This window comes from Pogoniulus pusillus, chromosome 4 (assembly GCF_015220805.1).
Source record: "Pogoniulus pusillus isolate bPogPus1 chromosome 4, bPogPus1.pri, whole genome shotgun sequence".
NCBI lineage: Eukaryota > Metazoa > Chordata > Aves > Piciformes > Lybiidae > Pogoniulus > Pogoniulus pusillus.
In genome coordinates, this window is record NC_087267.1 from 10,893,252 (window position 1) to 10,919,921 (window position 26,670).

The 26,670-nt window shown below is 38.5% G+C and overlaps 1 protein-coding gene across 50 annotated transcripts in view; it reads left to right on the forward strand.

Annotated features, from left to right (window-relative positions):
* NRCAM (neuronal cell adhesion molecule) overlaps nucleotides 1-26,670 on the forward strand; it is a 125,017-nt gene that overhangs the window by 40,908 nt on the left and 57,439 nt on the right. For 24 of the 50 annotated variants that reach the window (XM_064142132.1, XM_064142134.1, XM_064142137.1 and 21 more), the window contains 10 exons: nucleotides 10,165-10,331; nucleotides 12,651-12,668; nucleotides 14,583-14,688; nucleotides 17,325-17,521; nucleotides 18,408-18,530; nucleotides 19,454-19,624; nucleotides 20,083-20,139; nucleotides 22,080-22,191; nucleotides 24,599-24,783; nucleotides 26,432-26,563. In XM_064142132.1, the coding sequence (XP_063998202.1) occupies nucleotides 10,241-10,331; nucleotides 12,651-12,668; nucleotides 14,583-14,688; nucleotides 17,325-17,521; nucleotides 18,408-18,530; nucleotides 19,454-19,624; nucleotides 20,083-20,139; nucleotides 22,080-22,191; nucleotides 24,599-24,783; nucleotides 26,432-26,563 (1,192 nt within the window). In that variant the 5' untranslated portion in view covers nucleotides 10,165-10,240. Of the gene's footprint in view, nucleotides 1-10,164; nucleotides 10,332-12,650; nucleotides 12,669-14,582; nucleotides 14,689-17,324; nucleotides 17,522-18,407; nucleotides 18,531-19,453; nucleotides 19,625-20,082; nucleotides 20,140-22,079; nucleotides 22,192-24,598; nucleotides 24,784-26,431; nucleotides 26,564-26,670 lie in introns of those variants that run through there. The other 26 variants (XM_064142143.1, XM_064142144.1, XM_064142150.1 and 23 more) reach the window with 7 other exon arrangements.

Below are 26,670 nucleotides of genomic sequence, written 5' to 3' on the forward strand. Positions count from 1 at the left end.
GTCTCTTTCATCATATCTGCTGAGTACATAAATCAACATTGCAGGGAGTAATTCAGCTGAACATCCTTTTCGTTTATTTATAAGGAGCTAACTGTAGTCATTGAATTGGGAGTCTTCACTCAGAATGATGGTGCGTTTTCCTTCTGCCCACTCTGCAGTTTTTCCTTCTGGTTCTGTTTGCACAGTACAGTATAGCTGTCATAGCAGTCTGATGATTCAGAGATATTTTCCCCATAAGCACTCTTTTGCTCTGTTGCAAAACCTTTCAGGAAGAAAGATGGGCAACTTAAAAATCTTTGTCTTGTTGAAGTTCATTCTGAGTTAGATCTTCTGAAAGTGGATTTTATGAGCAACTGGATCATTTACATACTTCTAAGAATGTCAAAGCCTGAGGAGCTGTCCTAGTGATATCCAGGCCTAGGGCTTTGACTTCCACATCCTCAAGACTCCAAAGGCCAACACGTGCTTGAAGCTTGGGGTGGATTTGAAGCAAACCATGCTGCTATGGCTGGCATGCTGGGATCCTGCTCTGCATCCTGGTTAACCAGCCAGGAGAGAGACCATCCACAAAAAATACCATGAGTTTGCCAGCCTAGAAGTGGGAGGTGAATGGATCAGCTTGAATTGAGAAAAAGCAATCATTTCAGAGGCTGCAAGACAGAAATTCTTTCCACAGCCCACTGGAATGGTTCCTCACTGAATTCCTGTGGGTACCTGTTTTTTACATCCGAGTGCTGTAAAAATGTTTCCTTAATATGTTTTCCCTCATTCCTGCTGAATGATTCCAAACTCTCTGTGAAATTCAATAATCAAGCTGAATTCTTTACTCTCCTTCATCACCATATTTAGCAATTAACTTCAAGTCAAACTGTATCTACCTAAGCCTATGGAAGTAATGTTTCTACTCTCGCCTGTGCTAACCTAAAGTCTTCAGCAGATTTGAGGTATGCTGAATCCAAGCATTTCAACCAAACCTTTGAAAGACAGCAAAGTATGCATAAAATATGACATATTTGTTCAGGCTGTAGTAACTCATAATTTGGTCTGCTGAAAATAGTGCTAAACCTCATCTTTGTGCTTCATTCCATCTGTTGTGAGGAGGTAAAAAAAGGGGGAGGGAAGACTGAATCCAGTCAAGAATATAGGGCACCAGATAGCACCCGAGCAAGATGAGATGTCTGAGTTGAAATCTGCAATCCGAAAAAGCAGTTCAGCGGCTGATTTTACTCTGAAGGCATCTGAACTTGCCAGGCTTACAAGCTTACCTCCCTGTTTGAGGACTACCCACAGCTTTGCTCTGCCATGTATGTAATCGTCCCAGCCAAAGCAGCTTATAATTTAATCTCTGCAGGACCTGGAAAATAAGTGCTCTTCTGTTTAAATCCTCAGAAGGCCCAAATCCCATATAGGTCCTCAGGGAATACATAAGACAACTGTAAAAGGACAGATCTGTACTGTAGACTGTCAGTCTTCTAAAAATCAACACTGAAGTGGCTGTTTTCATGAGCTGATTCAAGTTTGTGAATTGTGACTGAATGTACAGGCTCATCTGCAGCTATTAGTCAGGCATTTGAACCCTGTGGTTAGTTACTTATTTTACTCTGCAATTTTGGGTGCTCCTAGGATATGGCACTTGCAGTGCAGAAAGATGAAATAAGGCTTTTAAGGACCTATATTCTTTCCTTAGCTGCATCTCCGTGTTTGTAGTGATTTGCCAATGAGATGCCATTAGCAGCAGGGAGGAGCAACACTAAAGATTCACAAAAGAGAAAAAAAAAAATATTCTCTCTCTCTATATATTTTTTCCCCAAGAAAAGTCCTCAGAAACAAGTCAGCAAGGCAAGATCCAGATTGCCTATGCCTTATCAGTGTGAAACGTACCATAGCTCACCTGGAACTCTGGAGTTCTTTCCTGTCTTCCATTCAGTGGGAAAAAAAATGGCTCCTGAAGAGATGCCTTATGAAATTACCTGAACAGGTGTATCTTCGTTTATACTCCTGCCCTAATGTCCTGTGTTTAGCTGAGATAGATTTGATGTTTTTCGCAGTAGGTGGTTGTGGTGCTGTGGTTTGGATTTAGGATTAGAAATAATGTTGATAGCAACAACTACAACATCAGTGTGTTAAGCAGTGGTCAGGGACTCTTTAACTTCTCATACTACTCTGCCAGTGAGGAGCCTGGGGGTCGATAGAAGTTGGGAAGAGACATAGCCAGGATAAGTGACCCAAACTGACCAAAGGGATATTCCATACCACATGACATCATGCCTACTATATAAACTAGGAGGAAAGCTGACAGAACTGTCTGGGTATTAGTCAGCAGGCAGTGATATGCAATACAGTTGCTCACCTGTTTTGTATATGTATATTCTAATAAATTTATTATTTTACCCACTCAGCTACTCCCACCCCATTGCTTTCTTTTCTGTGCTATTCAACTGTCTCTTACCTCGACCCATAAATTTTACTTTGTTTCCAGTTATTTCCTTTATCCCACTGGGTGGTGAGAAGTGAGCAAATGGCTCTATGGTCTTTAGCTGCTTGACAGGCTAAACCACAACACCTAATAAAAGGCTACTAAAGGACTATTTGATGTTGACTGTTTAGGTAGACAGTGGGCACTCATGCCTTTGTAGAACCCTCCTCAGTCCTGGCTGGACCAGAGGAGTCAACCTTGTGCAAGGCTGTATCAGCTGGTTTGGTGTCAGATGACCTGGTGCAAGGGCAGTTCAGGAGTGGTGCAGAATTCATGGATAGTGAAGCTGTTTCATATTGCTAGTTCTGAGCTGGTGCCTAAGTTACACTAGAAGCAATTGGATCTCATTGTGCTTCAGCTGTGCAGATGTGATCAGTACGAAGATCTGTGTGAAAGAGCTTCTGTTCTCAAGGCAGATGTATTGGCTGTTGCTGTGGAGGAGACAAGCAGACAAATACTTGATTTATTTTTATAGAACCAATTCTTAAGAACAGAAACAGGATTAGCACTGTCTTGTAAGCTACTTGGTGATATTTTTTGGGGGGTGGTGATGCTGCAGTCCTTCAAATAACATGATGAATTGAAAGAAGGATGGAGAGGGTTTTTTATAATAGATTCATAGATATTAAATAATGTGTTGAAGATGCCTATTTTCAGCTCTTGAGTCTAGGTGCAATGGGTCCACCTGTGAGTTCTGCAGGAACCTGTGGGGGAGATTTCTGGTTTATGGGCTTTCATTTTTAATAAGTTCCTTAAGACTGGAAGAAAACTGGTATTCTGCCCAGTTTCAGAGTAGACAAGCAGATTGAGCAGGGTAAATATAGCCTGATATAAATCACAGTGAAAGAACATATGGAAAAAGCTGATTGGGGATTCAGCTGATAGGGCATTAAAGGCTGTGAGCAAAATTAATTCTGCTCAACAATTTTATGGAAAGTAGGGCTTGTAAAACAACTGATTGATCAAAATTTTGTTTTTATTTTTTAATACTTGATGGAATTCCAAATTTGATTAGGTGATACTGTCAGTGTAATAGCCTTTGAAAGCCATTTGATTTATTGCCACATGAAACTAATTAATTTTAAAAAATGGACTATATAGTGAAACAGGCTGGACTTTAATGAGTAACAAACCAGCTAACAGGTCTTAATACAGGATTGGCAATAAAGGAGTTTCAAGGACTAGGTGGTTGTCCCATAATGGAAAATAGAGAATGGAAGCAGGGAGACTGAACATTGTGTCTGGATGATGGGAAGGAAAGAGACCAGTGTGACTGCTGAAGTACAGTCTTGGAACCAAAAGAATAACTCTTTATGTAAGGGGAGCCCGGGAGCGTGACCAGGCTGATGATTTTTTGCTGTGTATATAACTACCAAGAACATTTAGAGCAGCAGACAGCTTTGCCATCTGCCTTTGTCAAAAAAAGCTTAAAAATGGCTAAAGGACATGTAAGCATCTAGCAGTAGTAAGTACCTGCAGCATCTGAGTTAGTGATTAGGAGTTTTGTTGAATTTGGAAGTTCTGTCTGCATAGTTTATTCTTGATCCAGTCTTTTTTTATGTGTGTGTCCCCAGAATCCATAAGATGTAGCCAAAAGCAAAGCAAGCTTCATGAACAGAAGGTCAAAGATGACAATTAAGTATTCCCTGATGACTTTAAATGATATATTTGTAACAGATTGTTACAGACTAACAAGCAAACAATTTGGATGAGAACAGTGTGGTGGTTTTGTAGAGTTCTAGAGGACTCTGTAGAACAGTATGCTTTCTTTAACTTTGCACTAGGCTGAGTTCCACTCCACACTCCCTTACACCTCTTGCAGCTGCACTTACAAGGAAATCAAAGATGCCATGTGCTTATTGAAGATAGCTAGAGGAAAATCATGCTTCCTCTGTCAGATGGAGTCTTGATTAAGCTTCGAAATGTCTGTTCAGAGTGTGCCTGCCTGTATTAATATCCTGATTAGGAATTAGTAATACTCAGTGATAGTATAGTGTAGTAAAATATGCTGTACTGTCTGTGTTCAGCAGTCATGTGTATTGTTACCTCCTGTCAGATTTTGACCTTAGACATAATTCCTCTGTACATGATTCAAGGAGTAGCACAGTGCAAAGTTAATGTGGAAACTTCCTCCAGAGGGAAGGGATGTAAGATGTGATGTGTCAGTTTTTTCTCATAAATAGTAAGTTATAGGGCAAGAGGAAATAGCCTTAGGTTGCACCAGAGGAAGTATAGATTGGATATTAAGAAAAATTTATTCAGCAGAAGGGTTGTCAAGCATTGGAACAGGCTGCCCAGGGAAATGTACGAGTCACTATCCGTGGAGGTCTTTAAAAGATGTGTATTCATGGTTTATTGTTGAACTTAGCAATGCTGGGTTAACTTGATGATCTTAAGTCTTTTCCAACCTAGACAGTTCTAGGATTCTGTGATTCACTTGCTCTTGACCTCTTACAACCAAGCAGAAGGTCTCTGTCCCGTTAGATTTGTAGTATGACAAGGAATCTGCCTTCTGAATGGTCCCTTCTATATCCATTCTGTTTTTCCTAGATCCTTCAGTGTTTTCAAAGTATCTGATTTTGCTGTTTGTGGAAAAAAGTGCCCAGACATGTGAGTCGCAGTGACAACATCACTGGCACCAAACTCTGTGGTCTGCTTCTGCCAGATGTTCTACCTCAGATTCATTGATGCTTGCATTTTTCCAATTGAGTCTTCCTGTAGCTTGTCTGTAATAAGTAGTAATGGGGTTATTTTTTTTTTAAAGTGGATTTCTTTCACTCAATCCTTGTTCTCCTGTCATAAAGTCCTCCCTCTAAAATCTGATATTTGTGTCTATAAAATATTATACTTTGTTTAATGCACTCATGTTTTCATTAACTCATTTAATACAGCATAGCTTCAGTCTGCTGTCCCTGTTTTTTTGCTCACAGTTGGTATCTCAGCCAGAAGCACAGAAGGTTAAGTGGTATTTTGTTATGTAGGTGAGAGGTATGTGGGCATAGAGAATCTTATTTTGTAGAAATCAGTGAATAGACTCCCAAGCAAGCTGTCAAAATACATATTTCCTATCAAAAGTGCAGAACAAAATGTCAGTGTTGCAGCAGATCATAAGTGGATTATCTGCAGGAAAAGGCAATCTGCTGTATAAATATTTGAGGTTTTGGAATTGAAGCCTTTGCTCTGATCTGCACTTAGAGGCCTGCCTTATTTTGTAGCAGATAATACTATGTCAAAGCAATATTTAGTTCTACTCAGCAGCTGTTGTGTTCATGCTAAATTATGTCAGATTTAATCTTGAATATATTCAACATGAGCACCCAGTTGTGCTGACAAACCTAAAATCATTTTCAGTTAAATATGTTCTATCACAAAGTGTTTGGGCACGTTGCCTCTCTGAAGAATGACAAAATCAGTGTGCAAGCTCAGTGCTCTAATTCCCACTGCCTGTTGAACTCTGTATTGCACACAAACATCCCAGCAGTACAATAATAGGTATCCTACCTAAACATTTCAGTAGCAGAGGTAGGCAATGTGGGGCATTTTCTCAAGGGTATTACTTTCACAGTCATTTTAATTGCACCTACCTGTTTCACCATGCCTGCTTATTCATTTGTTCTTGTTCAAAGGGAATGCCATTTAATTTTAAAATACTTTCAAATCCCAGCAATACTCATTTTACACAGTGAAAGAACAAGACAATAAAGTGCATATCCAGGTTCTCAGCATTTCATAAGGAGGCCTGAAAATCTGCTGGAGAAGAAACAATAGAAGAAATAAGTTAAGGTTCACTTGCAGGATGCTCCAAAGAGTATCCTGTAAATTCTGGGTCAAATACACTACACAGCCAGCACCTAGTTAATTACAGTGATGCTGTAAATGAGGAGATGGTATAAAGATCAAGAGAACAATGTGAGAATATATAGTTTAACTGGAGAAGAGCCAACAGCTGTAGTTTATTCCTTCAATGTTCTTCTAAGTTAGAACTTGATCCTGAATGCTTGAATAAAAAGGAGGAGGAATACAGAGTCACTCTGCTGTGGCTAATGTGACCTCTCATACTTAGCTGAGGGAGAAAACTGACATATTTCACATAGCAAATTTTCCTGAAGTTTCATTTCTACCATGTCTTCACACAGGAAAGGAGAAGAGAATTTGATAGTGTGCTGCCAGTTAATTATGTTTTGGATTCAGGCTAGAAATGGCAAAGAATTTCAATTTTGAGTGAAATCACAAATCCAAGAATTCCTATACAGTTCTTATACAGCACATAAATGAGCACCTCAGCATGGCAGCCCATGAAATCTTCTGTATTGAGTCTATCTTCCATAAAATCTTCTGTGTTGAGGCTAATCTTCTGTATTGAGTCTAGCCTTGGTGCAGCAGGAAGGCTCTGATGTGGTTGCCTTCACAGAAATGAGGTGGGATGTGTCACACAACTGGAATGCTGCAATGAATGGATACAGGCTTTTCAGGAAAGGTGGAAAAGGGAGAAGGGGTGGAGGGATGGCTCTGTATGTTAGGGAAGCTCTTGACACCACGGAGCTTGAGATCAATGATAAGCAGATTGAGTGCCTATGTGCAAAAATCAGGGGGCAGACCAGTAAGACTGACATGTTGGTTAGATTCTGTTACAGGCCCCCCAACCAGTACGAGGTGGGTGTGTTATTCTATCAACATCTGCATGATGTGTCAAGATTGCCATCCCTTGTTCTTTAAGGTGACTTTAACCTGCCAGATATCTGCTGGGAACTCAACATAGCAGAGAGGTGGCAGTCTAGAAGGTTTAGAGAGTATAGAAGATAGCTTCCTGACACAGCTGGTGTGCCAGCCTACCAGAAGTAAGGCTCTGCTCGACCTGCTGTTTACGGATAGAGAAGGGCTCATGGGAGATGTGGTGGTTGGAGGCTGTCTGGTGTGCAGTGACCACAGAATAACTTTTCCATATGCAGTGAAGCTAGGAGGGGCATCAACAGAATATCCACACTGGATTTCCAGAGGGCAGACTTTGGCTTATTCAAAGAACTAACTCAAAGGGTACCTTGGGAAAAAGCCCATAAAAAAAAAAGGGTCCAGGAAAGTTGGACCTACTTTAAGAAAGAAATCATGAAGGCTCAGGAACAGGCTGTGCCAATGTGCCTAAAGCAGAGACGCCAGAAAAGGTGACCATCATGAATGGGTGAGGGACTTGTGAAGGAATTAAGGGGGAAAAAAAAGAGGGCATATCACCTTTGGAAAGAGGGGGTGGTAACTCAGGAAAAAAATAAGGATGTTGCTAAGTGGTGTAGGAAGCAAATCAGAGAGGCAAAAGCCCAGTTAGAACTTAGAGTGGCCACTGCTGTGAATGATAACAAGAAGTGTTTCTATAAATATATTCATGACAAAAAGGGGAGCAAGGATAACCTGTACTCTTTATTGGACAAGGAGGGGAACATGGTGACTAGAGATGAGGAAAAGGCAGAGGTGCTGGACACCCCTTTTGCCTGAATTTTCAATAGCAAGGCAGGCTGTCCCCAGGACAGCTGGCCTTCTGAGCTGTTTGATGGTGTCAGGATGCAGAGCAGCCGCCCTGTAGTACAGGAGGAAGTAGTCAGGGACTTGGTGAGCCTCTTGGATCCACACAAGTCTGTGGGACCAGGTGGGATCCACCCCAGAGGGGTGAGAGAGCTGGCAGATGAGCTGACCAGGCTGTTCTCCATCATTTAGCAACAGTCATGGCTTACTGGACAGGTCCTTGAAGACTGGCAGCTAGCCAATGTGATGCCTGCCCACAAGAAGGGTCAGAAGGAGGACCCAGGAAATTACAGACCGGTCAGCCTGACCTCAGTGCCAGGCAAGATGATGGAGCAGATCATCCTGATGCAATTTCAGAGCACCTACAGGATGGCCAGGGAATTAGACCTAGCCAGTAAAGACTTAGGAGTGGCTGGTCCTGCTTGACCAACTTGATGTCTTTTTATGACCAGGTCACCTGCCTGGTGGCTGTGAGGAAGGCTGTGGAGGTAGTCTACCTGGACTTCTGCAGGGCCACTGACACTGTCTGCCATAGCAAACTCTTGGCCAAGCTGGAAGTCCTTGGTTTGGACAGGGGCACTCTATGCTGCAGCAAGAACTGGCTGGATGGCTGGGCCCAGAGAGTGGTGGTGAATGGTGCCACATTCAGTTGGCAGCCAGTCACTAACCTGGTTGATTCTCTGTGCTTCAGAGATCAGTGATGGGCCCCGTCCTGTTTGATGTCTTCACTGATGATCTGGATGAGGGGATTGAGTTGACCATCAGTAGGCTGGCAGATGTCATCAAGTTGGGAGCATGTGTTGATCTGTTGGAGGGCAGGAGGACTCTGCAGAGGGACCTGGACAGGCTGGACAGATAGGTGCAGTCCAACACCATGAGGTTTAGCAATGCCAAGTGCTGGGTTCTGCACTTTGGCCACGACAGCCCCAAGCAATGCTACAGGCTGAGGACAGAGTGGCTGGAGAGCAGCCAGGCAGAGAGGGACCTGTATTGGTTGATAGCTAACTAAACAGGAGTCAGCAGTGTGCCCAGGAGGTCAAGAAGGGCAGTGGCATCCTGGCCTGGATCAGGAACAGTGTGGCCAGCAGGATCAGGGAAGTCATTCTGCCCCTGTACTCAGCACTGGTCAGACCACACCTTGAGTACTGTGCCCAGTTCTGGGCCCCTCAATTTATGAAAGATGTTGAGGTGCTTGAATGTGTCCAGAGAAGGGCAACAATGCTGTTGAGGGGCTGGAGCACAGACCCTACGAGGAGTGGCGAGGGAGCTAGAGTTGTTTAGCCTGCACAAGAGGAGAAGGCTTAGGGGAGACCTTATTGTTCCCTACAGTTACCTGGAAGGAGGTTGTAGCCAGGTGGAGATTGGTCTCTTCTCCCAGGCACCCAGTGACAGAATAAGAGGACACAGTCTCAAACTGTGCCAGGGCAGGTTTAGGCTGAACATTAGGAAGAAATTCTTCATGGAAAGAATGATTGCCCATTGGAACGGGCTTCCCAGAGAGGTGGTGGAGTCACCATCCCTGGAGGTGTTTAAAAGGAGGCTGGATGAGGCACTTAGAGCCATGTTTCAGTTAATTAGAAGGGTTAGGTGATAAGTTGGATTCAATGATCCTACAAGTCTTTTCCAACCTGGTTAATTCTGTGATACATCTGTCTATTAATAGTAAACTTTCCAGAGCAGGAAGAAACTAAGATCCTGAGGTCAAAGCTGCAGGAAGATCTCACAGTACTTTAGCAAAATCGTGGCCAGTTATGTTTTCATTTGGAGCAGTTGCCTAAAATTCTTTCCAATAATTATGTAAGGTGTTTCAGAGAGAGACTTGGGGGACCTTGAAAAATTCAATCCCTTAAATCTCCTTCAGAGGACTGTTTTTTAACTAGCCGGGCTGGTGCTTTATCCACCTTAGGAAAGGCATTTCTATTTCCATTCAACAAGGTTATGGGAGTTGTTCACTAGATTTCTAGGAAAGTGTTGTGATCTAATTATCCTAAGAACTTCTGGATCTCTGCTTGGGTTTTGTTAGAGTATGTGGTGAGAATATTACCCTTATGTAATATTTTAATGTAGCTTGCTGGTTTGTCAAAATGCTGTTAAGATATACTTATTCAGCTGCTACAGTATGTTCATTTTGTTTTTCTTTTAATTGTATTTACTAGATTTATTATTTATATTTGCAGCACTATTCTAGGCCACCTAGTCTGATGAAGTTGGACTTCATTCTTCAAGAGTGATTTACTAATACAGCCCGAAATCATGATGAAAGAGATGAGTGTCTCTGCAAGCAAAGCTTCCTTGGTCCTCTTTTTGTGCCAAATGATTTCTGCATTGGATGTACCTCTTGACTGTAAGTATTACCTTGCTAAGTAAGTGTAGTATAATGGAAGATTAGTTAAATAATTTCTGTATAGGAAGATGAAGATAACTCCAATATGGAGCTAAATATGCAGTGTGCTTGCTCGCTTTAGTCAGGACATTATGCATCTGAAGATCTTCAGAAAATGTGCATATAAAGTGACTTACGTTGTTAATTTTTGAAAGATTGACATAGATTCTCATAAATACACTTAGATGTGTCTTTATTGAACACTTTATTTTGTGATAATAAAGAAGGGCAGAGAAGCCCTGTTAAATGTTGTGAAATGAAGATCATATTGAAAATTTGCTGAAAGCCCAAGGATAATTTCTGGTTGTTATAAACTATCACCTTATCTTCATTTAAGAGGTTTCCAAGAGCTGATATGAGATCTAATAAAATATTCCAATATCTAGACTTTGGACACTTGGAAGCATTTTACTTTCTGATTCTAAAGAGTAAGTTAGGCTCTTAGATTTCCAAAGCACTGCCTGAAGATAGTTAAGTAGCTGACTTGAAGATAAAAGTATGTGTGCTGAGACCAGGCGTGAACTAGTGATGAAACTTGTAGAAGAGGATAAAAATCACAAGATGTCAAATTCTTGTCTAAGTTAGAACTGTGTTACAGGGGAACCTTAAAGGTAGCACTTCATGCTGTAAAGGAAGCAATGCTAGCTGGTGCATTTTATAGCCCTAACAGCTAGTGTGATGAAATTATTCATGCTTCAGGTCATTATCTTCTTAAGATAAGTATGATTACATTTTCAGAATTCACTGAACCATGTTTCACCTCACAGTAACTATTCATTTGTTAAACTAATTACCAGAAAAGAGAACGTTAGGGGTGGTGCTAAATTAATGGATTAATGCATCAGTAAAATTACCTCTGAGTCTAATCTGCTTGGCTTTCTTTACCCCTGTGTCTTGTTTATACCTTCTTACCTTTCATAAATGCATGTTTTTCTTTATTAATCGTTGACATAAATTGCAAGTGCTTTGGTGTTGTTTTTTTTCCCCATACATATTTGCAAACCAATGACCTGTATTTCTGTGACAAGATCAATATATCTGAATCACATCAGACTTGCTGTGCTGTGAATGCATTTAGAGCAATAAACTCTATCTTAAAGAGAGCTTTAAAAATGTTTGAGGAATGAATGTCTTGTTTTCTAAACTTACTTTTTCTCCCTAAATATTTTTGAATGCTTGAAGTTGTGTTTTAAAGTTATCTTGTAGTTTAGGAACTATATATATTGTGCACCACTCTTAATATTTTTGCGTAAAGCAACACTTCAGGTTAAAATTAAACAGAAATTCATCAGTGGACAAAAAGGAGTAGCCCTTTTAGATGTATCATGTTGATTCTCTATTAACTTCTTCCCTACTACAGAATATTATTAAACTTTGCTAGGTCTGATGAAGTCACATACCTTAATTTTTAGCCAAAAACACGTTAACCAGTTACATGCTACTGCTTTCATCAATAATTATTAGAATCGACTCTGGGAGCACAACACAAGGAAAGGAGTTTTATTTTCTGTGGATCTTCCTTACATACCCACCACAAATACCCAGTAGCAAGAACATACTTGATTAGTTGAACCTTTAGATTTTATTCCAGTTATGAGTTCCTCTACTCATTAGCGTCTGAGAGTAGGTAAGAGATGACTGATAGTGTAGCAAACCAAAAGCATTTTGACTGACTCTAAAACATTATTGATGAGGAGACATGTATGCAAAATATTTGAAGTAAGCAATAAATGTGTTTCAACCAAAATGATTTTTTGTTGTTTGCTTATTTTTCAAACCAAAATGGTTTGCATGTTTGCTGAGCAGAATTAGGTGCTTTCATCTTTGTAAGAGTAATTCTAGCCTGAAGCATTCTCCTTGTTCTTCCATATGATTTTATGTGTGGATTGATTTTTTGACTGCAGCACAAGGGCAGTGCACTCCATTTAATTCTGATTTGCTGTCTCCTCAGTATCAGTGGTTTGTGTCCTTGCAAGACTAAAATCACGTACCATGGTTGCCCTTAAAAAGTCAATGCTTCAGAAACATTTCTTGTAACGTGAACTCTGGATAAATGTAGTAATACTTGACACAATGGAAATTGTGGCTGGAATTTCAGGCATCACTGCATGAGTTGCAGCACTATATGTTTAAAATATTTTCTTTTTAATGGTGACCAATATACTTGTAAGAGATGCTTATCTCCCCTCTCAAAAATGCTGATTTTCTTTTAACTAACAAATGTTTCTCTTTAATCTCCATTTGTCCATTCAACTGCTGATTCTGATGGGGGAATAAAAGCAAAACTTCTAGAAGAATGTAAGTTCTTGTCCACAAAAACTAGGCTGTGTGCTGCTGAAAATTAATAGCAGTTGTGTTGCCAACTGAATTTGCAGTCCAAATATGTGTGGTTCTGACATTTTGTTGATTACTTGGTTTGCTGTAGTTGGATGTTTTGTGCATGCAGTGTTCACAAAATACTACTGTACATAAATCACAAATATTGGTGTGATTTTTCAATTGTGTGCTATCTGAACATTAAAATATTTACTCAATCTCAGCATGAGCAATGTTTTATTGCTACTTTCAGGAGTAAATGTATTTGATACAAAATAAATTAATTTGCAGTATATGTACTTATCTCAGATTAAGACATTTAAAATAGTACATATATTTCTATATCCTTAAAAAACAGTGGATACATTTTTTTTATTAGACCTTATCATTTATGCTATCTCCTAATTCAACTCTCTTGTCAGGATAGCGCAGGAGTAGAGATTTCAGGTCTTTGATGCCCATCAAGTGGAATATCCTGAATGTTGGGCAGAGTTCATGTCACCTCTCTTTTCAGCGTGTGCTTGTTTTTGCCAAGTAAATATCTGATGTGCTTAGCTGGACAGCTGCCTCTGTGAGGAGTAAAAAGGACTGTCTTTAAAGAGTCTCTCTGAAGAAATACCCAAGAAGTAATCATCATGTAAAAATGTCACCTTCCTCTCTGAAGCACTTTGCTCTCTGCACTGAGGAAGAGCAGCAAAACCCATCTCTGGGTGGCCTGTTCTGTTCTGCTTAGCTGCTATATCTCATGAAATAAAATCAGATCATGGAATCATGATCTGATTTTATTTCTTGTGGGCAGGGCTTTACAGATACCTGCTACTTTCTGAGCAATGGATTACTTAATATGTAATGGGAGGGAATACTTACAAGTCTGTTTTACATTTTTAACTGGCTGGAGTGAGGCATGAGAACTCAGCTGAGTAATGATTTAAATATTTTGCTAAAATGGCTAGAAATTACCCCCAAATACTATTGAAGTGTATTGCTGGACAGACAACATTTGGGCAGGGATATTATTAAACTGGTTTCTTTACATTACATTAAATTATAAATAGATTAATAATGTTGAGGAAGACACTTCTGTCACTAGCTTAATACCAGAAAGATTTTTTTTATAATGCAAAAATAAACATAGGTAATGGTAGCAGGTTACAAATTACTAATTGGGCACCTAAAATGTATTTTTTCAAGTGAATAAATTCTGGTCTGAGCCACTCATTCTATAGCACTTGTTAAGTCATAAATGTTAAATAATTGTTTCTCCCAGGGAAATTCATGAGGCTGACCATATTTTTCTTGGATTTTTTTTTGAGGCAAATGAGTGTTAGACTTTTCCTACATGTTTAATGTGTTTGGAAGCTAGTTACTACTATTGTCACTTTTTGCAGAGTCTTCTACTTCTGACTTATTTTTTACTCCTGGAAAGTAGTTCCTAAAGCATGCTTTGTAGGTTAATTCCAAATCTTGAAGACCATAAATGTGTGAAGAGTTACACCCATAGAGAATTTTGGAATACAGTAAAATATTTACAGAGCAATGCATTGTGGGTTTTTTTTTGTTTTGCTTCTGTGTGGTAGAAACCACTTGTGTGGGCTTCTGTATTACAACTTTTCATTCAAGAGACACTGGTTTTGCCAAAACCTGTTGAAATTTGACATAGAGGAACATTATGAAGCTTTCTGGCAAAGATCTAGCTCAGCTGGAAGTTAGTATGGCTACAGTGGTTTACAAGAATAGAGGGCTTCAGCCTCCTAATACAAATAATGCTTTAATCCCACTTTTCTGTCAATTATTTGCTTGCTAATTGCAATTCTGCTTTCTCTGCTTACAAAACTTGTCTTACTCATAGTTTGAAAATACTGTTAAATTCTTTGTTTCTTATATTCCATAATGAAGTGTCACAACCTCCTACGATAACTCAGCAGTCTCCAAAAGATTACATTGTTGACCCCCGAGAGAATATTGTAATACAGTGTGAAGCAAAAGGAAAGCCACCTCCTAGGTTAGTATCATTTTGTTTTGCTTTTGTTGGCCTATTAGCATAGGAAAACTGGGAGACAATATTGTAACTTCTGCAAAGTAAGCAGTAAATTACTCCTACTGTTGTGATTTAAACAGCTACCAGATAGTGGAATTTTGTTGGGAGTTGCGTAATATGTACCAGTTTGAATGATCAGTAGCCTTAGTTTATCAAGTATATTTAAATGTTTTAATTTGGGGTTTGGCAGAATGATAACCCTGTGTTTTAGTCAGATTCTTGATCATCTTCTGTTTTAAGATCTTGTTTCAGTATCTCAAAATATTTGCAAACTACTTGTTTCAAGATACTGAGTACCTGCTGTGGAAACAGCAGCAGCCATAATGCATTCTGGCATTGCTAGTAACTGTTCCTAATTTCAGAGACTATGAAGATTAATGTGCATGCTCTTAGTAGTCTTAGTCTAGAATTGTCTATTCAGACACATACAGAGCTCATTAAATGTGCTTCTGCTAAATAAACATTCTTTATTTCTATGTTATGCCTTCTGGTTGCCTTGGGAGTATTGTCATTATCATGCTGAGCAGCAGAACGGAGAAGATGGAGATTATTTGTGATACTGTCACCTTTCTAGTGTCCTGTTAATGGTAGGGATGCCATAAAGCCACTGTGTTTACTAGCATTTTCATCTAGCAGGCACAATGCCATTCTCACAAATCTGGTTGTTCATCTGGAGGTTCAGATGGTTATGGAGCTCTTTGGCCCGGCTGTGATGCTTCTGAAGATGTTTTTCTTGACTGTCTTCTTTGGATGGATTTACCTGGAAGAACAAGAGCAGTATCCATGGGACTGACATATCTAAGTTATGTGGCAGGGGTCTCTGCTGTACTACCTCATCTTCCCCATCAAACCTCTGCTTCACCTTGTTCCCTGCCGTAGAAGAAGTGGCAGCATTAAAGAGCAGAATTTTCTAATTAATTTCATAAGCTTGTGCTTAGTTCTGCTTATTATTAAAGATAGGACATTTAAAAAAAATATTCCAATTGTTCTGTCCATGAGTCTTTATAACCTGCAAGCACAGGAACTTGAGCTGTTTCAGAGCTCTGAAGTTTAACTTTTTCAGCCCAGAGTATGAATGATTTGTGAAAACAGGATAACATCTTATGGTCGGGAGCAGCTGGCATAAAGTGTTATGCATGGACCTATAGCTTGAGCAGCAAAGACTGACTTTCATGTGTATCTAGTTCAGGGTATGTACCATGCTTGCTTCCTCTCATTTGAAGCAACATTACAGTTCCCCGTATCCTCCAGATAGCAGAGGATACAGAATGATAGAATCCTAGAGTGGCTTGAGTTGGAAGGGTCCTTAAAGATCATCTAGTTCCAATCCCCTTATCATGGCCAGGGACACCTCCCACTAGACCAGGTTGCTCAAAGCTTCATCTAGCCTGGTCTTAAGCACTTGCAGAATGAGGTGTTCACGTCTCTGTACAATACCCCCACATTCTACAGGTTTCCCTGCAAGGACATAAGAAACAGTTTCACTGTTGATTCACGCTGTGTACCAGTCCTCCCAGAAACACTGCGGTGTGATGCAATTTTGCTCGTCAGGTCTATTTCTTCCGTTCTTTCCTGCCACAAAGTGCAGTCACCCTCCTGCTGCAGAAGGTCAATAGACAGTTTGAGTCACTTAGAATTTGAGCTTTTCCAATACCATTTAAGTTGATACTTTCAGAAAGTGTTCTAACCAGTAAGCCTAGGTAGTGTTTGTGTTAAAGATTATGAAACTGAACTGTAGCAAGGATGAAAACTGCTGTTTGCAGCATTTGAACCCATGGCTGCTCAGTGCTTAAGAGGCATTGGTCTAGCTCTCTGTACCTGTACTTTTGGCTACTGACAAAGTGTAAGAAATTGGTGTTTGTGGTACTATAGGTTGCAGACTAGGAATCTGCATTTTTACACATCTTTAAATGAGTTCTAATAGTCTTCATTTTTAGTGACTACTTTTCAAAACATGTTTTCCTTTAAAGTAGCACTAGTTACTTTAACACTAGTATGTGCATACTGGGTTAATTATGGACTATCAGACTGCAAAATTTAATTCAAAGAATCATAGTGGTTTATATTAGAGCAGTAATCAAACTTACCACACAGTTTTTAATACACTTGCATAACTTAAAAGTGGCCAAACGAATTAAAAACAGGTAGTCTCCTGCCAGGACCTGAGATGCCACATTTCAGCACCTTTTTAAAGGCAGGTTTATAAACCCTTTGAACAACAGCTTTTATAATGGAAATGCTAATGCAGCTTCAGCAATATCAGTTCCCACAGATGCTGCTGTATCATCTTCAGTAGAAAGAAAACCAGTTCCATATATGGTGGACTTCAGAATCTTTTAATGTCTTTCAAAAAAAATTAAAATAGTGACTTTGAAATGGCTCCTTTTAACAAGTTCAGCCAAGCCTTTTCTCTTAAAGTATCCCCAGATTTTTTATATTAGAAAGTACCTTATTACTATATTAATTTAGTCTGGCAACAAATCTTGCTTGACTAATAAAAGATACCATGTATTATTAAAACTTGCAGGTATTTTTCTTCATAACAGTCTACAAGAGGATAAATGAAGAAGAAATGCTTCTTTTTGCTTTTATCATTTTAGCTTCTCCTGGACACGCAACGGGACTCATTTTGATATAGATAAAGATGCACAGGTGACAATGAAACCAAATTCAGGCACTCTTGTCATAAATATTATGAATGGTGGGAAGGCAGAAGCATATGAGGGAGTGTACCAGTGTACAGCAAGGAATGAGCGAGGAGCAGCCATTTCCAACAATATTGTTATAAGGCCTTCTAGTAAGTGAAACTGTTTATAAATTGCAAAACTCTCTGGGTTTACTTATTTTCTTCTGAAGGTTTCACACTTTTTTTCTTTTCTTCAAAAATGTAATAATCAAAGTGATCATGCTAGAAGATGGTTTGTATGGTTTCTCATATTCAGGTGTAATCATGTATTTCGTGTTCTCTCTAGTCTTGTGTAGGAAAATGCTTCCCTGGTTTTTTTTTTGGGGGGGGAAAACATCTGGATGATCTCTCATGTTTAAATTGAGTTGTATGTATGACACTGCAATTGGAATAAAATGTTGGAATGCTAATGTACCATATTGCTGAGGGCAGTTTTTATTCTCTTTCTAATGCATGCATTCTGTAGTTTTTATGATAGATTTGATAAAGAACAGCTTGGAACCAGAAAGAAAATATATCTGATTTTTTTTTTTATTAATGGTAGACTGTTTCTACAGCTTTTAATGTAATTTTTCTCTTGGATATTTTTTTCTAGCTTAAAATGTGCTATTCTAATATTTTAGTAAAACTGTGTATATATAATACTGTTTTAGCAACGTTTACCTTTTATTTAGTGTATACTTTTGGAGTGGGTAATTTTTTTTTTGCATTGTTGTGATTAAAACTTTCCAACATAACTTCTTTTATCTTAAGAAAACATAGAAAAAAATAAAAAACTAAATCTTTAGTGAGCATGAGAGGACTTAACATTCTGGTGCATGTAGTTCTTTCTTTCTTTTCCCTGAAATATTATTACTGTTGTTGTTATTGTTACTATAGTTGTTGTTATTGTTGCTGTTGCTGTTATTATTGGCACATTTTGCCTTTTTTTTTTCCTTAAATTCTGGAAGTCTTGTCAATCTGTAGTTTGCTTGTGTGTTACAACTACTTCCTATAGGATCCCCGTTGTGGACAAAAGAAAAACTAGAACCTAACCATGTTCGAGAAGGTGATTCACTAGTACTGCACTGCAGACCTCCTGTTGGCTTACCACCACCTATAATATTTTGGATGGACAATGGTGAGTTTGGGTTTTTTATAAAGAATTAGTTTCCTTTTTGCAGTTTTTCTATATGATCCTGATTTGCTTACGAAAAATCACATATGGTGGTGTGATGGTTTGGGTGTTCCCCGCCCCCCCCCCCCCCCCCCCCCCCCAACTTCAGAAATCACCCAGACTAGGCTCAGTTGGCTCTGGAAGTATGACTGAAGCTATTTATTTACAGCTAGCACAATATACAAGCAGATATTTACAGTATATACAATTAGATACAGAAATATACAAGGTAAAAAGGTTATACAGAAACACAACTCCCCTCCCAGAAACCTGAGTCCCCAGAAGGGGCTCTCAACCACTCCTGCACCTTGTCCTGCCCCTCTCAACCTTACCCCAGTCCTAAAGAAGAATAGAGGTTTGGCCAAAAGGTTAAGAAGCAAAGGTGAGTTAGGCCAAATGGAAGGTGAGGTTAGAGAGTAAGATGTTGCTCAGCCAGCAGCCCAAGCGAGAGTGAGAGAAAAATGGCGAGAGTGTAATCTAATGTTTCCATTTCTTGTTCAGCAAGACTCTGAGGGAAGTAGACATCATGATTGTTTTCCTTTCACAGCCTATAATCTAGTTCTTCTCACCAAAACATTCTACCCTGCTTCAAACTAGCACAGGTGGAATTTCCCTCTAAATTAAAATTCAAAGAATTCTCATTTCTATTGAAATGAAGAAACAAGCAGACATGCAGCCCAAAATCATGAAGCCAAAAGCAGCTGGAGATCTTAATGTAAGTTGTAGATTAAACCACTGGGGAAGACTAGAAAGACAAAGGAGCTTGAGAGAAAAGGTCTCTATAATTACAAACCTACAAATAGTGTAATTGAGCAAATGTGAAGCCTGCAGATCATAATAATAGCCTGCATATTCTAACTGAGATAAATGTTCTTATTTTCCCTTAGCTTTCCAAAGGCTTCCTCAAAGTGAAAGGGTTTCCCAAGGTCTAAATGGAGATCTTTATTTTTCTAATGTACAACCAGAAGACACCCGGGAGGACTATATCTGCTATGCAAGATTTAATCATACACAAACTATACAGCAGAAACAACCTATTTCTGTAAAAGTCTTTTCAAGTAGGTATTGCATTGCCTAATTACATATTTATGTAGCTTTTGTCCAGAATTCTGAAGTTATTTGCCAAAGATAAGTATTGTTATACTAGGGAATTTCATCATCTTTAATTCTGAATAAGAAATTGTATTACTTTATAAGCTTAATTTATAATCTCCAGCTTTCTTGACACATAATTAATTTTTAAAGCTGTCAGTTTTTTCCCTTTGTGAGGCTTTGCCTTTTGAAAAACTGTTTAGGAAGACTTGAAATGTTGAAAAAATACAGTCTAAAGAAATTATAAGTTTTCAATGTTTTTTCATCTCAAAAAAAAAACAATTTATTATGATTATTGTAACTATTGAAACAAATTAATCAACCATGTAATTAACATGCCGTGGCCATATCATCACCTTTTGATTCCCAGTACTTTGTTTTATCCCTTTTGTATGCATTCTTCATGATATTCTGTTTATTTCAGTGGATTCATTGAATGACACTATAGCTGCTAATTTGAGTGACACTGATATTTTTGGTGGTGAGTTACACTGGTCCCCACTGATATTCCTTGTTTCACAGTAGCATTTAGTTAACTAACTTCACCTCCATGGCTACTTAACCTTTTGCTCCCTTTTCAGTTTCTAATAAAGGAATCTATTAGTTCTGGTGATAATCCATACTTTAGAAAGGGACTACACAGTGTGATCCTTTCAAATATTTAATGTTTCGGTGGTGTTGTAACACATGGCTCATAAAAACAGAAACTTGTATAATGAATCAATCTTTTCACACTGGAGAGATAGAAAAAAAAATATTTGGTTACTTTTAAACTGTGCTGCTTTTTAAGTATTTTTTTTCTCCAGTTTACCTAGTACTTTGGTATATTCATTATCACTAGGACTATTTAATATCATATGCTGCGTAATAAATAACAATAATTAAGCATTTAATAGGTGCCCTTCACAATTAATAACTTACTGGATGTGCCATTCATTTTTAACATGCTTCCTAAGTGTGAAATTGGAATTAACTAAAATATAAACACTAATACTACCTGTGTAAATAACGTTTCAGTGGAAAGATGAGATGTATTTGTCTGGTGTTTAAGCTGATCTTCACATTAATCTGTGTCAAGTAGCCTCTTGTACATAGTGACTTAAATCCTCCTGAATAGATGTGTTTGTGTTTAGCAAGACTGATCTTGGAGCAACACTGATACTGTATCACTTGAGGTTCTAGACTCTCCACTTGACGTCGTGGGAGATAGATATGAAATGCGTTTTGTTTATTCTACTGTTGTAGTCATCTTTGTCAAATTATGTTCTGTACATATTAAACCATAACTTACAGGAATATAAAATAAAACAGGGGTACAGAAAGTTTTAATTCTCAGCATCAAATGTCATTCAAGAGCAAACACAACGTGTGTACCTGAGCACAGAATCATTTATTAGCTACCAATAGCTAGGAAAACACTGTGTGATTGGCTCACAACTCAGAAATACTAGACCTAATTCTCCTGCATTTGCAGTCTTGCAAAATGAGTCATCAGTCCTTAGCGGTGCAGAAACTGGATAGATTAGATAGTTTAGTTATTGCCTGTGACTATAAATTGTCCTTTTGACTCTAGACTGCCCCTTTCAGCCAACTGAAGTTGTTTCTATACTATTTTTTATGGATTTTATAGCACAAACAGTATTTAAATTAATTGTTCTATTTATGTTAATGTAACAGTAAATCCTGTGCCCTAATAAACAGGGGTTTATTATGTTTCTGTTTACAGTTTTAAAAGAATGCAATAATGAACTGTATTGATTGAAACTGCTACTGCACTTTAGAGTGATCTAACTCTATCTTTTTAAATTTCTTTAAAAGAACAGTTGAGTATTTACAGAAAATAGTGTGTTGTTACAGAAAGCACTCTTAGTCTGACTTGAATGAAGAGGAGAATACAAGGCTTAACTTCTGAAAAAATGACTTATGTTGTCTAGAAAATATTTAATGAAGCCAAGTGATCAGTGCTTTTTATCCTCTTGATTTATGTTTCTGAGTGCAATAACTTTGCTTTATGTGTTTGAGAGAAGCCCAGAAACATAATACTAACTTTAAGTCTTGCACTACAACTGACAGCAGTGACCTCTCACTGCCTGTAATAGTTTTGCTGGCATGAATAGATTAAGACTCCTGCATCAGGCTGCATAGTTGCCTATGTAAAACTATGAATCAATTGCTCCCATGTTGAATAATAACATTTTTCATGTATGTGTTCAAAATTACAGTGTTTAACAGGTTGAGATGTGTTTTGTCTGTCTAAAAACCTAATGACTTGAGCTGTGTAGCGGTGTAACGCAATGATTTTTGATTAAATGGCTAGCGTGGAGCAACGTCGCTGTCCAGAATGTGAGAATAGATATGTGCATTTGTTCACTATTAAAATCAAATTTCCTAGCTAATTTCTCTTTTTTCCTCTTGTTCTAGCAAAGCCAGTGACAGAGAGACAGCCAGTTCTTCTAACACCAACAGGTAGCACGAGTACCAAAGTGGAACTCAGAGGAAATGTGCTTTTGTTGGAGTGCATTGCAGCAGGATTGTGAGTTACTCTTTAGGCAGTGTTTTTCTAAATAAAAGTACAGAAAGAAGAGGGAGATGCTTGAAGTATTACTACTGTATAAGCTTAGATATTTAAAGAAAGATAAATTTTCTTGGGTATCAGCAGATACTAAAATTGATTATGAACATGAGTGTGGGGTCTGCCTTCTCATATCCTCAAACCCTATATACACAGGATTTGAGTTGTAACCACTGTTTTGTTATAGAACACAACAGAAAACACCAATGGGGTAACCTTGGGCAAACATCTGTAGAATTACACTAAGGAATCAAACATCTGTTTACTTCCTGAATTTACCATCATTAGACTCTGTCTTTCAATATCTGCCTTGCTATTGAAAATTGAGGCAAAGGTGGTGTCAAGCACCTCTGCCATTCCCCTCCTTGTCCAATAAAAAGTGGAGGTTATCCTTACCTCTCTTTTTCTAATAAATGTATTTATAGAAACACTTCTTGTTATCATTCACAGCGGTGGCCACGCTAAGTTCTAACTGGGCTTTTGCCTCTCTGATTTTCTTCCCACATGACCTAGCAACATCCTTGAATTTTCCCTGAGTTACCACCCCTTGTTTCCAAAGGTGATATGCCCTCTTTTTTTCCCCTCAATTCCTTCACAAGTCCCTCACCCATTCAGACTGGTCGTCTTCCCTGGTGGCTCTGCTTTAGGCACATTGGTATAGCCTGTTCCTGTGCCTTCACGATTTCTTTCTTAGAGTAGGTCCAACCTTCCTGGACCCTTTTATTGTTCAAGTAGAAAATGATTAAGCAGCAACTTAGCTTCGTGGATTAGTTTGTTCTTAAATCAGTTTCATTTCCAGGAAGAAATCTGAGAATGGATTGTTTAGTGGAAAATGTTTAGTACCTACTTCAGGTACTTTCAAAAACATATAATGCAGACTGTTCTGAGGTAGCCATGAAGAAAATCAGCAATTGCAAATGATGCAACACAGCATTGTGCATATGAGTTCATTTGCATATGCTCCACAGGGCATGCTCATGCACAGCTTGACACAAACTTGATACAAGCATCAGAGCAGTGCTTCTATCTTGGCTGTGGGTTGATCGCCTGGCAGCATCAGCACCACTAGCAAAACCACACCTGTGAGTAGTAGCATCAGCTCAGGTATTCGTCATCTGCAGTATATTTGCATGGGTTTTGAAAATGCTGCACTAAAAGTAGTGTCTGGTCCATTAAAACTGCTGGATAAAAGTGGGGGAAAATGAAATGTTATGTGTCACATGGCTCCGTGTCTTTAGCCATAACATAATTTTAAAGCAAAACAAGTCAATGAGGGAAGCTTATGTAGTGGTCCACAAATAGCCAGATTCAGATTTTGTGTAAGATTTTTTCTGATTACTGATACCTTAATTAAAATTCAGCTTTGCTAAGTGTCTCTGGCATGAAGTATGTCATGTTAGGCTGCTAAGGAAATATTTGCCTTGAGTCATTGCTGTTTGAAAGAGGACATTCTACTCAGTAAACAACACTTTGTAATTTCTTGTAATTTTAAAAAACGTGTCTGTGTGTGTTTGGACAACCTTCAGTTTCAGTGGACAATATGGGGCAAAACCAAGATGTATTCATAGTGCAGTGACAAGTAGGTGTACTTGATTCAGCACTGACTCTTTTTCTTGATTTCTCAAAGAAAACATTTCTGCTCCTTAGCATCTCTGCTGCAAAATTTATGACATGTCTGAAGTCTCAGGATAGTGCTTGCATAAAGGACAGTAGTAAGCTTGTCAATATCTAGAAGCTACCTTTTAAAACACCATGAGCATCCGTACAACAAGATTTTAAATACCCTTGTATTTATTTATTACCCATCAGAGTTTTTAGATTAATCATAGAATCAACCAGGTTGGAAGAAACCTCCAAGATCATCCAGTCCAACCTAGCACCCAGCCCTATCCAGTCAAGTAGACCATGGCACTAAGTGCCTCATCCAATCTCTTCTTGAACACCTCCAGGGACGGTGACTCCACCACCTCCCTGGGCAGCCCATTCCAATGGCAAATCACTCTCTCTGGGAAGAACTTCCTCCAGCCTATACTTCCCCTGGCACAACTTGAGACTGTGTCCCCTTGTTCTGTTGCTGGGTGCCTGGGAGAATACACCAACCCCCACCTGGCTACATCATCCCTTCAGGTAGTTGTAGACAGCAATGATGTAATCAGCAGATAAATGCATTCTATAATTATTAAGCCTACAAACAGATGGCCACTGACAATGTCAGTGAGACTTGTCACTTCCTAGAAACAAATGCTGGCACGTTTTGCACATTTGCTGGCCATGCCCCAGAATCTGGGTAACATACACATTGAAAAGACAAGTGTAAATAACTCTCCTGTTCCTTGTCTAAATCCAGTCTATGCTTTTGCTTCTCCAGACCCACGCCAGTAATTCGCTGGATTAAAGAAGGTGGGGAACTGCCAGCCAACAGGACGTTTTTTGAAAACTTTAAGAAAACTCTCAAGATTATAGATGTTTCTGAAGCTGACTCTGGGAACTATAAGTGCATAGCAAGAAATATATTAGGGTCTGCTCATCATGTCATTTCAGTGACTGTGAAAGGTAATACTAAAACAATCTTCAATGTGATACTGTGAGTGTCTAGAATGCAAGAGTGAACTAAGATTTCTTGGATAAGATACAGCTGAAAGGAAGTGTGATAATGGTAAAAATTTCCTGAGGAAATTATTGTTAAATCAACTGAATTATCTGTTTTAAAGCATCAGACTAATTTGGGATTGTACTGTAACAGTAGTAAAATAATCTCTTATACCAGTGCTACACTTAATTTAGATCCTTTGATTATCTGTCATTAGACTGCCTTTTTCTGTTGTTTTTCTATCTTTCTCTGCATCTCTCTTCTTAATAAATAAAAATATTTATTTTTTCCATCTCTTTTGCTCTCCATTCACATAGCCCAGATTCTTTCTCTTCTCTTACTATGGCGTTATGGTCATATATTCATACTGTGAGTGTCACGAATGCAAGAGTGAACTAAGATTTCTTGGATAAGATACAGCTGAAAGGAAGTGTGATAATGGTAAAAATTTCCTGAGGAAATTATTGTTAAATCAGCTGAATTATCTGTTTTAAAGCATCAGGCTAATTTGGGATTGTACTGTAACAGTAGTAAAATCGTCTCTTATACCAGTGCTACACTTAATTTAGATCCTTTGATTATCTGTCATTAGACTGCCTTTTTCTGTTGTTTTTCTATCTTTCTCTGCATCTCTCTTCTTAATCTCCATATTTATTTTCTCCATCTCTTTTGCTCTCCATTCACATAGCCCAGATTCTTTCTCTTCTCTTACTATTGTGTTATGGTCATATATTCATCTTCCTTTTTCTCTCTTAATTTACATTTCTGGGTTTCTGCCCAAATAGAAATTGTAAGTATGTTTTGAATACCATACAATACAGAAAAACCTGGAATGACAGCTAATTAGTCATTGCAATAATCAACTGTAGTGCTTACTTTGCATGCTAATTAGCCATTTATTTTCTTGTAGACCAGCATAATTTTCATGATCACATCCAATGTCCTTTTTAATAGCAACAGTCCATCAATCCAAAATACAAAACTTGATTGCAATTTGTAATAACGTATGCTGTTTGTGATTATTCACTGTAAAAGGAGTGGAAACATAGATTTTGGTAAGGACAGTGTTCCATCCTTTTTGATTGCTTTGTGTTTTCAGCTGTCTCAGGTAAACATCTGGCCCCACTGCACTCATCAGTTGAAATCAGGGAGACCAAGCACTTTGCCATGTGTAAATTTCATCCTTTTTATGTAATCAAGCCTAAATTCATTCCTAACAGTCTAATTTCTGTTAGCACAGATATCTGAAATTAATGAAAACATAGTTCTAGTCTTTGTAGATGCCATCTTCAGATAAATTTTGCTTTCTTTAGGAAAGGCAAGTTAAATTCAAAGCAGGCAACCCTGAAGGGAACAAAGAACCTCTTGTTGCTTATCTCAGTATTTTAATGCAGTGGGTAGCTAATAGCTCAGTTTAACTGGTAAGTTATACTTCAGTTAATCATTGAGTATCATATAGAGAGAGAGACTTTCTTTTTCTTTTAGTAGCAGTGTAACTCTATGTCTATACATACCTTGTTTGAATTGTTTTCTGGTAACCATGACTTTGCCTTATGATTTTCTGTGTATAATTGTTGAAAGCAATTGGTGTGTTTCTGTTTCTAACTCCAGCTGCCCCGTACTGGATAACAGCACCCAGAAACTTGGTCTTGTCACCTGGAGAAGACGGGACATTGATCTGCAGAGCTAATGGCAATCCAAAGCCTAATATAAGCTGGTTAGCAAACGGCGTCCCTATAGCAAGTAAGATTTTTAATTACCTTACAGAAGGATGAGTAACGGAATATGAGGAATATCAGGATGGGTTGTTGGCTTCTTATATTTGGAAAAAAAAATGCATTTGAGTATTT